General features: G+C 50.6%; 1 protein-coding gene across 1 annotated transcript in view; it reads left to right on the top strand.

Moving 5' to 3' along the window:
• Positions 1–13,409, top strand: part of LTBP2 (latent transforming growth factor beta binding protein 2) — a 72,709-nt gene that overhangs the window by 28,930 nt on the left and 30,370 nt on the right. Inside the window, exons 6-10 of the mRNA XM_059848223.1 lie at positions 4,514–4,695; positions 6,093–6,263; positions 7,804–8,004; positions 8,342–8,610; positions 10,152–10,254. Of these exons, the coding sequence (XP_059704206.1) occupies positions 4,514–4,695; positions 6,093–6,263; positions 7,804–8,004; positions 8,342–8,610; positions 10,152–10,254 (926 nt within the window). The remainder of the gene's footprint in view (positions 1–4,513; positions 4,696–6,092; positions 6,264–7,803; positions 8,005–8,341; positions 8,611–10,151; positions 10,255–13,409) is intronic.

Genomic DNA, 13,409 nt, shown 5'->3' with positions numbered 1-13,409 from the left:
GCAGATCTGGGTCAGTCTGTCTGCGCAGCTCCCTCCCATCCCAAATCTCTTAATTTTGATAAGCACCCAATACCTATAGGTATTTCCATGTGAAGGTGACTGAGGTCTCTCAGCTTTCAGCTGGTAGAAATCAGCAGGAGCGCTCACATCCATACTCCTGGAAGGAGAACTCTGCTCCCTCTGCCTTCCCTCCTTGCTCCAGGTTCTGTCCTGGACCACTGCCACTGTGAGATCCAGAGGTGGGTGCTACAGGACAGCCCAGAAGGAGAGGTGTCCTAGGAGTCTGCATGCTGATTTTGCCCTACAGGCTGTGCCTGACAGAGAGAAAGTTGTCAGCAGCTCTGATGGATGAAGAGCAGAGAGCTGTCTGTAAGAGAAGAGACCACTGCCTCTTTGCAGAGATGTGTGCTGGCCGTGTGCCTGGCTGAAGGAGTGGAAGTGAGTGATACCATGTTGAGGGAGGCTGTAAGACTGAATGAATATGAGACCCTGGGACTTTTGGTGACTGGAACATAGTGCTTGAAGTGTCAAACTCCTCTGCCTCTTCATTGCCTCTTCTGAAGCAGGTGGAGGCATGGAGCATGGCAACACAAGCTCCACACTCTGCTGATTTGGAGCTACCCTATCTGTTTCACATGCTCACTCTTCCCCCTAGGACAGCCACACCACTGAGAGAACCTGTGGCAGTGCAGATCCCTGGGAAGTGGCCAAGCTCTGGCCCTATGTTTATTAAGATCCATCAAATGGATAGGGATGGCTAATGGCTTCTGATCAGATCTGTACTGTTGTGGTGAGCTCAGGTGTATTTCCTGAGACACTTCAAGCAAGCCAGTCCCTGTCTGCCCAGCATGGACTGACTCTGAAGGTTTGGAGGGAAAAAACTCTGTTTTGTTTTCCCTGACCATGAGCCAGCTGCTCAGCATGACAAATTGAGATGGAAATATGCCTTTTGCCATTGACTTCTGTAGCCCGGGCTTGAATGGTATTACTCAACTCAGTCCACAAATCCCAGTGCTCATCCGCCTAGAATAGAACCATATAAACAAATTAATTCAAAGCAAATCTGACCCCCCCACACCTCCTCCCTTCTTCAACTCACACTGGAATGCTTTGCCAATGGGATCTCAGTAGGATGACTTTTCCTGAAGTGTTGCAAACCATAGAGTAATGTTCCTACTCTGTTGTTCCTTTGTGAAGTTGGCACTGCCCCTTGTAGTAAGGTCATGTAATCCCTCTTTCTTCGGAACTGAAATACTAATGATTATTTTATTTAAAGCCCTTCACATGTTGTTGTTATGGGGTTTTGTGGGTTTTGTTACAAAATTTGGTAATCCTGGGAATGACAAGAGATGTTCCCAAAGACAAAGGGTGAAGTTCCTTCAGGCAGGCAGTGCATGGAGCCCAGCCAAGCTCTGCTACTTGCACGCAGCAAGTAGCTCCCTTTTCTCAAGGCTAGACGTGATGTGAGGGTTTTCAAGCAGAAGAGCTGATATTTCCCTGTGTTATGCTGTCACCTTCACCCAGTGACTGTTCAGATCTCAGAGCCAGCACTAGGACAGTCACTGGTGTCTGGGGGAATGTACTTCTTTTCCTCAGAGTGCTTCCATCTCTGCAGTAGAAGACCTTGGAATCCCAGCCATGTTCACCCATAGGACTGTGCTTGGGATCTCTTACAAGTGATCAGAGAACAAATGTGCCTGAGCTTCCAAGGCTTAGTAGCTCCTCCCCAGCCTCTCTAGAGTTCCAAATGGCTTTTCCTTTGTCACTAACAAAACTAGCAGTAGCACACCAGGTGACAAAGCAGTACATAACAGGCATCAGAAGTTCCTTTTCTGGCTGCAGGGCTGAATTAGTAGCTCAGAAATGTGTGGGCAGGTCATGCCTGGCTGCCCTGGCCATCTGGGGCAGGTGGTACTCTGCAGAATCTCAGGGGAGCTTCTGAAAGGCACTGAGGCAGAACTGAAATAAGGTTCACTTCTCTTTAATTATTCTGGCTAGCCTTGCTGATTATTGAAAAACAAGCATTATTTGCCGTCCTCATCTCAGTTTAGATCTTGATTTTAACAAGACAAGAAATATTTTTGTCAGCACACTCTCCTCTCCTGAAGAGGTTGTATCGGGAGTTTGGGAATCCACTGCTGAGGATTTTGCAGAAGGAAGACAGCTATACTGCTCCATGTAGGCATGCTTTATTGTAAGGAATCATTTGGCTTCAGTTTGCAGATGTTGTTAGCTCTTTACACCTTATTTTGTTCCTGTGGAGAAACCTGTGCCCTCTAATCAGAGCACCTCCTCTTTATCTCTAAATTGAAGAGACTGAATAATTTAGGTTTCTTACAGAAAGGCATTTTCACCGGTCCCCCGATTATTTCTGTCATATTTTTTCCTGTATTCTCTCCATATTTTTGACATCCCTTAGAAGAGGTGACATATTTTACATCACAGCTAGGGTGATACTATAGCATGTATACACCCTCCTGTGATGAGGACGTGTAGGGAGGCAAAAATACCTCCCTGTTCCTGCAGTGTTTCAATGTCCTAATGTCAGGGCATTGAACTGACAGTTCATATTTAATTGCTTGTCATTAGCCCTGAAATCTTTTCTGAATTGCTGTTTTCCAGGATCATCTCCAACTATCTGCAGCTGCTGCCTGCATTCCTTCTTCCTAGCAGTGTAATCCTGCATTTGGCTCTATTAAAATCCCATGTTGCTTGGATGCATTTACCCTCCACAGAGATCCAAACTGCTCTGTGTGATTGCTCTGTTCTCATCACAATACACCACATTGCAAATTTTTGTGTCAGCAGCACACATTATCAATGTCGGTTGTATGTTTATTTAGAAATAAAAATATTTATTTCCAGATGAAATTCTTGAATCATGCCAGGCCTCATACTGATCACCCTGGAACCCATCTAATTCCCTCCCCAGTGACAACTACTTCTTGTGTTCTGTTTCACAGCCAGTTTGTTATTAATTTTGCATGTGCCTGATTGACATCGTACTGCCTGTTTATTTTTTTATTGAAATAGCATAGGCTCTCAGATGGTTGGTGTGCATGTGTCTCATTCTATGAAATTATGAGAATGGACTCCTTTGACAAGAGTGGTTCTTCACAGACCTCCTTGACTCGACGACGTCACTTTGTATTCCTTTTGTTTAGTTCCCAGTTAATTGACCTGTATGTCATCTTTTCCATTGTTCAGGGCTGGTTTTGGGCTTGCTGGCTGACAGTTACCTTGTGTGTTGTTCTTGACCTGCTTGAATACCAGCACAGCATGAGCTCCCTTTCCATCTCCCCAGATCTTACTGTTATTCCAAGCTATCCAAGGAATGTCTGCAAGGCAGAGCTGCTGTCAGCCAATTCTCATTGAATCACCCAGTCCTGTTTGGTTTAGAAATTTGCCTTCCCTGTAGACACTGTAACACATCTCCTGTGCTGACTGGCAGGGAAGATGGTAAAAACCACAGAATGGGATAAACCTCTCTGGGCACTTCAGTGGGAAGTGCCACTCTTTGCCTCAGCCACTTCATCAGAGATGGAGGTGTTGGACAGGGTAGGCAGAAGAGTTGTCAGTACTGAAGTTCAGTTACAGAGGCGTCCAAGGCTGTGACTTTCAAAGAAACACAAGAAGCATGTGGGCAGCCAACTTTTTTTGGCCATTGGCTGTACCAAGCCTTTTTCCTTGCAGGTGGTGCAGGTGAGAGTGAGATAGTTTTGTTGGAAAGCAGAGTACCCTCTTTGAGGCTTAGTGCTGCAGTCAGTAAAAGGAAATGGGAGCAAGTGCAGTAGATCAAGATCTTTAACACAAAGAGCTCTGCCTTGTGGTCTACATGGCTTTATAAAAGAGTGTGTACGAGATGTGACCTTGAGAGCTGGATGGCTTCTCTGTGCTTAGTCCCCCGAGAGTACCAAAAGCCATAAATGCAGTTAGTGCAGAAAGTTGTAACTGCTCTTACAGACTTGAGTTCTCGGTCATTCTCTCTTGTTTGTGAACTTGTAAACTCTTGTGGGCCAAGTTTTGTGTATTTGCTTGGTCTGGCCTCTTCTCTGACTGTCTTACTGTGTTTTTAGTGCTTGTTTGGGGCTGGGAAGGCAGGTCCTGAGAAAACTTCCACCATAAGAGCAAGTGTATTTGGAGCTGCTTATGTTTGCTATGGTCAAGGAACAGACCTTGAGTGTGATGGGCAGGCAGAGATTCGTCAAGGCAGCCGAAGCATCCCTGTGGAAGGACAGCCTGATGTGATGGTACAGAGAGGGTGTCTTGGCGAATACCGTGTCCTGCCAGGCACAGGACATGGGGCATGGTTCCTAGAGGAAAACAGTGTGCCATGGTGATGACTGAAAGTAGGGGAGAAGTGTGACCTGCACAGGCAGACGAATCCCTGTGTCCAGGTGGCAGCTTAGGCAGCCTGTCAGTGAAGGTTGCTGCAAGGTACATTGGTGGACAGGCACTGTGGGTTAGTGCAGTCACTTGTGCTGCATATTGGTCCATTTTTTCTCTTCCACAGGATTCAGAGCAGAATTGGCTCTCCTGTCTCCCCTCAGCACACAGGGCCATCAAGGACTGTCCGGCGCTACCCAGCCAGCAATGGCCAGCTCACCTCTAATGCACTCCCCAGTGGGAATGGACATGAGCAGAGCAGATCTGACCCACTCACTGTTTCCCAGGAGCACACCTTGTCTGCAAAAGGTAAGGTCTGTAGGGCTATCACTCTTTGGGGGCTTCTTGTTGGGGTCATGCGAAAGGGCAACACTTTAACTGGGGATTCCAAAGAAACCATGGATTCCCAGGACTGTGCTGCTCAGTGGAATGAAAAAAGATCAGTATGGGCATTGCTGGGCTTGGCAAAGAAAGGGGCCCTACTGAAGGAGGACACATCAGGGAAGCAAAATGCTGAAGGATTGAGACAGGAGCCAGGGGATATGGCAGTTGCATCTCAGAGATGTTGAACATCACCCCAGCACACTGCCCCAAAGGGGAATTACCTCAGTCTGCAGGAATGGTGTCTCCCAGCTTACTCAGGCTGAGCAGCTCTCAAGGACAGATTGTGCAACCAGCGTCTATTTCTTCCCTTTGGCTGCTGCCTTGATGCCTTCTGACATGAGCAGGGATTAGGCCGGGCTGCTGGGACATGCAGATGCTGAGCTCAATGCTTCCCCAGCCAGAACAGATGCCAGTTGTCTTCTGCAGCTTGGTTCCCTCCTGAAGCCGTGATTCCCCAAGGAGGCACCTCAGCCCCTATGAGTAGGGCCATGAACCTGGCTGAAGCTGTAATCTGAAAGTGGGGATTGAAACATGGAGTGGGCAGCAAGGGCAGCACATGACTGTCCCATTGGGGTGGGATGGAAGGCTCTGTTGTCAAGCCAGCTGGTTACACAACAGTTCTCTCTGTTGACCGTTTTCCACAAGTCCCAAAGAGCTCTGAGTGTGGTTTCCCATCATATGGGAGCATGGTGAGGGACCAGAAGAGGACCATGGATAGCAGCAGGAGGTCAGGGGACACTTGTAGGGTGACAATGGTTTTCTTAAGACCTGGTGCTCTCTCTTCTGAATGACAGCGTGTTTATGTGGGAAGACTTCCAGTGGTTTAAGAGCAGCCAGTCTTCTGACTACTGATGTGGCTGGAGAAGGAATATTCCTTAAAGTGGAAAAACTCCCTTTGTGATGGCTAGTTAGTGCATGTGAGTCCCTTCACATGGTTATGCCACTCCAAATGGGCAGAACATGCTGCTTGCCATTGCTTGTGTGTTGACCAACTCTTCCAGCTGCTGGAGCAGAAAACAGGCTGGGGTGAGCAGAGGCAAAGAGAGACAGAATCACAGAATTGCAGAGTCAGCTAGGCTGGAAAAGATCTATAAGATCATTGAGTCAAGCCAAAGATGTAACACCACCTTGTCAGCTAGGCCATGGCACTAAGTGCCACATTCAGTCTTTTCTTAAACACCTCTAGGGATGGTGACACCACCACCTTGGGGAGGGATATAAACTCCTCTTTGCACTGGGAATGCTTTAGAGCTTGAGCTGTGAATGACAGCTCCCCTGGCCTGGAGATGCTGTTTCCACTTAGCACTCTTTTTCTTTCATAGGGGCCAACCTGACAGAGAAGATTAGGAAGATAAAAATTGTCTTCACACCCACCATCTGCAAACAGACGTGCCAGAGTGGGCGCTGCTACAACAGCTGCGAGAAAGGAGACACCACCACTCTCTATAGCCAAGGGGGGCATGACCACGATCCCAAATCTGGCTTCCGCATCTGTGAGCACCCCCATGTCCTCCATCTACTTTCTTGCCTGTCTCCCCACTCTACTCTTCCTGCTTTTCCTGACTCTACAGACTAAGGGCTTGGGCTGCTGTAGGGAGGGGAAGCCATAGTTACTCTTAGTGCCTTGGAAGGGGTCTTTGGGGCTTACTCTCTCTCTGGGGGAGGAAGAGAGACTTTGCCTCATTGCTCTCTTTCCTGGGCAAGCAGATCCTGTTTCCATCTCACTCTTGGTAGAGGGGATGTGTGTATTTGAGTCAGGCCTGCAGCCAAGCCTCACCACCTCCTTCTTCTCAGAGCCAGCTCACTGCTTTAGTTGGCATCTAGTCTTGGGGCTGACTTTCATCACCTAATTTCCTCCTGTTCTCTCCTTTCACTCACATGGCAGCCGGGAGAGCTGGCTGCAGGTTGCAAACTGTTCTTATAAACAGGGCTTGCTGAAACCACTGCTCACCTTTCAGAGCCACTGGGATTGCTCATCAAGTCACTGGGATATCCAGCTGTGGGTTGGTCACATTGTGTTGGAGCGAGTTGGTGGGAGAAACTTGTTGGGACTTGTCCTTTGAGTGCCTCTGATTCTTCTACTGAGAGATTGAAAAGTCTTGCTGTTGTGGATACTGATGGAAGGTGGTGTTCGCAGAAATTTCTTCCTAGGTCCCAGTTCAAAAATGTGTCTCCTCCCCTTAAACTGGGTGCTGGGCTTGAGCAAATGAGCTTGAAACAGGATGGGTGTTCATCCCCTGGGATGAACCTGACAAGCCATCCAGGAATGTGGAGCAGCAGTGTTTCATCTCATACTGAAATGAGTCAGGATAATCTGTCAAGGAATCTCATGCATTGCTTGAGTTTAGTTCACATTGAGAACTGCTCTGGGTTGCTCCAAGCATAATGAGGTCAGAAAGGACATGACTTTGGTTTCATCTGTGGATGCTTTTTCTGAGCCTCTGCAGATGAATTGCTCCTGATTTTTTTGTCCCACTCCACACTTCTCCCACATGAACTGTTGGCAGGGCCAGGGCTGGATGTGAGACAGGCTCTGAGGATGTGGCTCTCTGCCTGTTCTGTCTGCCTCTCCCATCCTGCTGAGTTCCCTTCTAGGCTAGGAGTAAAAACCCTGCCAAGCGGGGAGGGGGCGATGCAGAAGGGAAGAAATTGGGCAGACTTGGCTACATATGGCTGCCATGGCTCCTGACCCACTCCAAGAGATCCTGCTGTGTCAGCAACACTGCCTTGGCAGCCCCCCAGGACATGGGTGCCCCAGCCTGGCTGTGGCCCCAGAGCCCAAGGGAGGGTTTCATCCTCTTCAAGCCATGACTCCAGTTGTGAGCACATCTTGGGGCAGATGGTGTTGCCCAGCAGGGACCTGAGCCTGCCTAAAGGCTGCAAGTGCTGACCCCAGCCCAGTGCTGGACCTGGTCCTTGGGACGTCATGGGGTTAGTGCTGTCCAGGTGCAGCTGCCTGGCGTCCCCCAGCTGCCCTTGGCTAGAGCCAGTGTCTCAGTTTCCCCTCTAAGCAGACCTCTCTTTGCCTTGCAGACTTCTGTCAGATCCCCTGCCTGAATGGAGGGCGCTGCGTGGGCCGGGATGAATGCTGGTGCCCCTCCAACTCCACGGGGAAGTTTTGCCACCTGCCAGCTCCCTCTCTGGAAAAGAAGCAAGGAGGAAGAGGCCCAAAGACCCCGGCTGGCAGCTCCATGAGGCACTCCACATATACCCTGCCCTTGTCCAACCAGCTTGGTGAGCAGGGCCAGTGGCTCCAGATTCCACATTTTACTCCTACTCGTGTACTCCTCAGATCTTTTCTAACAGGCCTGAGGAAGCCACTACCTCCTTATGCCTGCTGTTTCAGGCCAGGTTGTTAGACAGGAGGTTTCTCTAGTTTCTTGTGGAGATTTTGGTAGGTTTGTCCTCTTTTTAGGCCAGAGGAATATTTTCTCTTAGATACAGTCTATCTCTAGATTTCCTGGTGGGCTCAGTCTACCTCTCCTCCCGTTTGACTTTGTTCGTGATGATGCTCTTTGGGTGCCAAATTGTTTCCAGATTGTCACAAATGTGGTGTAAACTCATCTTCCAGCTTCCCTAAACCCTTCTCTGGTGAATGTCCACATCAACCACCCTCCAGAAGCCATCGTGCAAATTCACCAGGTGGCCAGGGTGCGGGGTGATGCAGAGGCGTCCGAGGAGAACAGTGTGGAGGCAGTCCTGGTGCCTCAGCTGGCTGCTGTGCCCTGGTACACCTATTCCCATGGGAATGGGAACAGCATTGCCACTGAGAGCAGACGGCAACAGCAGAGAGCCCCAGGGCTGCTGGGGAGGTGCTTTCGGGAGGCTCTCCATGGGCAGGTAAGAGGACAACTTCAAGCACTGGTGTATTTCTTGTTCTGGGGTAGGAGAGCGTTGGCTTTCAGGGTATAGGGGGTGGCTTTATTCTGTGAAGCTGTTCAGCATCAGCATGGGCATCATGCAGGTGCCATGGGCACAGGCAGCAATGTGTTACTACTTGGGAAGAAAAAATTTCCTTGCTTTGATCCAACAGAGAGACCTCACTGCCTTGCCCTGACCAGGCTGTGCCCTGGGGCAGCACAGCCCAGACTTGATGGCTTTCACACACAGTCTGGTTTTAAAAGGGTGCCCTATTTATAGCAACATTTACAGCCACGCTCTGCGATTATTGTAGGAAACGTATAAAACATAGGAAAATTCCTTTCCCTCTCAGACGATAAATGGAAGTCTGATTTCCATGGAACCATGCCTTCCTGGAGAGCTCAACTGGGGCTTGGGAAGCAAATGCACGTGAGGGACTTTCTCACCCCTGTCCCACAGTCATCGTAATTTCTTATTTTGTCTTTCCCCATATGTTTCTCTTGCGTCACTGGAAAAGCATTGGAGGTTTTTGGCACCCACAGGAACACCTGTGAGCTCCCCCAGAGCAGTTCGTGCTCAGAGAGACCCCCAGCCTGGCAGACTGGGACTCGCCCCGTCCCCACTGCTCCCCAGCCTTTTTTGGGGGTCTGCTCCCAGTTCCCATCCCATCCTTCAGTCACGCCCATCCAGGTCGTTTCTAGCAGGAAATATTCTTAGCCATTCTCTAGTGCAAAACTAGAGGAGATCAGAACCTGGGGCTGGAAAAGCCCTGCTTCTCTGTGGGGAGATGGCCGTGCTGCCACCTTAGGAGCAGAGGATGATGACGCACGGAGATGCTTAGGGATGCATGGAGAGGCTGTGAGAGAAGCTCTAGGGGCGGCAGGGGGTACCCTTGCTGTGCTCACACCTCACCCAGCTGGGGTGATGCCGTGCCTGGGAGAGGGTGAGGAGCTGGGCGGGGAGTGCCTGCCTCTCCCGCCCGCCGCAGCCCAGCCGAGCCGATCGGTATGCGAGCGCTGGGCAGGCGGCCACGCGTGCCTGGACGGGCGCCAGCTCCAGCCTGTGGCCCAGCGGCTCCGCTCCAGTGGGGGAGCCTGTAATCCGGAGGGCCTTGCCGAGAGTGGGGGGAAAGAGAGACTCATTCAGCAGAGGAAAGTGCCTGACAACAAGCTCCCTGCCGGGCTGGAGTGGTGCACCCATTTCACAGGCTAATCAGCCAGGCAAGGGGCTGATCCTGGGGCTTTGCCAGGTGATATCATCTCTGGTTCATCTCTGCTCTTTTTGATGGCCCCTTCCCCTCCGAAGGGTGCAATCAAGGGAGGTTCTGTCTGCACAATTTTTACTATCTTAATCCACATCCCTGGTCCTGCTGTGTCCCAGTGGGGAGCTGTGCCAAGAGGGCCGTGCCAGCCTCTGACCCCAGACAGCTGTTCCCTGTGCTGGCTCTGCTGCTGTCCTGCCAGCTGGGCACATGTTTCCTCTGCATCCCACAGAAGCCTGATCTGCTCCTCTCTCCGCAGTGCACCAACCCCCTGCCAGGGCTAACCAAGCTGGAGGATTGCTGCGGCAGTGTGGGCCTCTTTTGGGGCATGGACCAGTGCCTGGCCTGTCCCCCCCGGCCAGGTGAGTGCTGCTGCTGGCCAGGAGCTGGGACAGCGTGAGGGACAGCCAGCACCCTCCCAAGCAAAGAAAAATGGCTGTCTCGTGTAGCTGAGGCAGAGAGCAGAGCAGTGGGTCTTGATACATGGCTCTCCTTGGCCCAAGGTCCTCGGGGATGGGCAGCGTGTCCCAGGGGAGTGCCAGGTCATTCCAGCTGCTGCCTCAGCCCACCAGGGAACAGTGCTCTGGGTTGGGTGCTGGGCCCAGGCTCGTGTGGCCAATGGTTCCCACCATGCTAGCCTCATACAGAGGGAGAAGCAGGAAAAAAGCAGCTGTGGTTTTAGGAGGTGCAGTTCTAGGTTGGAGAAGGAGTCTGCAGACTTGGCCCTATAGAGTTACGGGCTTGCTCTGGGCCCAACACGGGTTTGGCAGGGGCTCTGGAAATAACACTACATCAAACAATTGGCAGGAGCACACCCGGGGTCCGTTCCAGGGGCATGGGCGTCCAGCTCTGTTTCTGCTGCACTTGGGAGCTGGACAGACTGATCTAGCAGGAGATGGGGATTCCTCATCTCTCTGCTTGGGGTGCTTCATGACGAGCATGGCCCCTTGCACCACGGTCACATCCTGTGTTGTGGTGGAGAAGCCATACAGGAGGACTCCTGGCTGGAGAGGAGGCTGTCCCGTGGGCACAAAGGCTCCAGCATCCAGTGCTGACTGGGTGTGGTGCAGGGCAAGGTGCACTCACCTAGTGGAATGTGGGCAGGGAGCTACTCACCTCTTCCCTGCCTGTCTGCCTGCCTGCCTCCTTTCATTGCTGCCTGCCTGCTCAATCACATCCCTTCACTGGATCAAAGAACTAAAGAAAACAGACCCCATGGTTCAGGAGACTTTGGACTCCTGAAATACAGTGTAGGTATCCAAGGTGGCAGGTTTTGCAAGCAAGTGTGGTGTTGGTGACTTCTAGCTCTGCTCAGAGTTTTTCCTGCTCGCTTACACACACATTCCCAAGAGCTGAATTTGTGTCTCATTATCCTCCCTCAATTCGATTCCTACTCAGCCAGGGGTAGGGCTGACTGGAGCCAAATTCCTTGCAATCACAGACGAGGTTGTCAGCATCCTGGAACCCAGTCCAGATCTTAGGAGCTCTGATTGCTGTCATCTTTCCAAGCTGCGTGGCTGTGCTGTGGCCTTGGCCATGCTACTTCTTGCCTGCCCTCACCCATGTGCCAGCCCCAAAAAAAGTCTTGGGCATTCGTGGTATGGGGGTGACCCTGGGGTCTGCAGGTTCAGTGCAGACAAGGAAATGCCCCATGCAGGCCTCAGCCCCTCTTCTTTGTCCCTGACCTTCACAACCCCAGTCATGGCTTTCTCTTCCCCATCGCACTGCAGTCTCCCTGTTTCTCACCCGTCTTTCTGTCACCCCTCTGTTAGAAAGCAGGGGGGCTGCTTAATACTTCAGTTGGTCTGCAGACTGCTGCAAAAACTCTGCACCTCCTTTCTCCTTCTCCATGCCAGGATGCAAGGTGATTGCAGAGAATGCAGCCAGAGCTGCAGCAGTGATTTGCTCTGCTGGACTTAGAGCTTCAAAATGTGTCCTAAATACAGGCTTCTAAGATGTGAAAACAGACACAAAATACTCTCGTGTGCTCCTTGGAGTCAGCCAACCAGTAGAGCAAATGCACTTAAGACATGACTCCTAGCTGCCAGCAGGCTCCACAGCTCACAGCTCAGTGCATGCTCTGTGTCCCAGGAGCAGTTGCAACTCAAGGCAAGTTATCACTGCTGGTCTTCACTGAGTGGACAGATGCTTGTCTGGCTTTGTTTTCAGACTAATTCCAGGGAGCTATGAAAAATGTATCCATGTGGGTCTTTTGTATTCCTGTGCCACAAGAAATTCCCTCTGGCTTTGGGTGATAAAATTCCTCATTGGAGACTTAATGGCTCTTGTGATTTTGGCAGGAATTCAGGCTAGTTGAAGGAGCCATTTTCATCCTGTTCAATGGAATACAAGTATCATGCTGCTTTGGCCACCTCTGGTGTAAGGAGCTGTAAGGCAGACACGTGATGGAGGGAGCTTAAGAGAGCCCAGGGTGGAGTGAGAAGCCCAGGTAGATGGCATCCCTTTCTCTGGCATGTTGTCTTCATACACAAGACAGCTGACCCCAGAGTGGAGTCAGCAAAACAGATCTTTCTCAGTGACCTTACTTCTTTAACAGAGCTGCCAAGCACTGTGACCTGTCATTGCCTTGTGCCTTGTCTGCCAGGGTTTCCAGTTCCATGCCTGCGTGAAAGCATTGTTTCATATACTTCCTGCCTGTAGACCACAGCCCACACTAACATTCCTTCTGCCTTCTGGTCTTGCTGGCCTGTATTGTGCTCACTCAAAGTCACTGGGCTGTAGGTCAGTGATCTGGTGTGTCGTGCACAGACATAACATGTCCAGTGTATGTTTCCAGCTTTCTTCTTAGCATTGTGATCTTCAGAGACAACTCCTTGCTCTCATGTGTCCCAGGGAAGCATGCACCAGAGCAGACTTGACAGCATTGGGAATTTAATTCCAGCAACTAGAGACAGAAATGGCAGAAGCTAGTTCAGTGTAAACACTTACAAACGTACAGAAGTGCAGCCAGGCAAGAGCTAGACAAATGGGGAACTTGTTTGGATTGACTGTCTGCCCGAGACACTGATTGTTAGTAGAGTCTGGATACGTCCGGATGTCTCCATCGTCTGCAGCTTTCATGTTTGGTACGTGTTTGTGTGCAGAAAGACATCAGAGAAGATGAATAGGAGGCAGGCATCTGTCCGAGCAAACTTACCATGACCAATCCTCACTATTTTTTATGTTTTGCTCAGCATCAGAAAAGCCAAGGCAGTCAAATGCTTTGTCTGCATCTTAATAAGACCATGTTAAAAGCTGAGTTCAAAATTAAGGGTTGACCTAGCCAGGAGTCTCTGTAGAGAGGGTTACTTTAGTCTTAGCTATTTCCTTAGGCCATGCTCAGGCTGTGTGGTTTGCTGCTGGGGGGCTGTACATTGTTAAGTGTCTTCACAGAAGTGGGCGCAGAGGTGAGTGTTCCAGCAGGCTATAGCAGAAGTTCCTGGGGGCTCACGCAAGTGAGAATTAAAGATAGGACCCCCATGACATGTCAGACACAGCCCTGGGAGAAGGGGGAGAG

Source organism: Haemorhous mexicanus, chromosome 6 (assembly GCF_027477595.1).
Source record: "Haemorhous mexicanus isolate bHaeMex1 chromosome 6, bHaeMex1.pri, whole genome shotgun sequence".
NCBI lineage: Eukaryota > Metazoa > Chordata > Aves > Passeriformes > Fringillidae > Haemorhous > Haemorhous mexicanus.
Note: the sequence above shows the minus strand (reverse complement) of the source record. Positions and strands in the feature narration are given on the sequence as shown.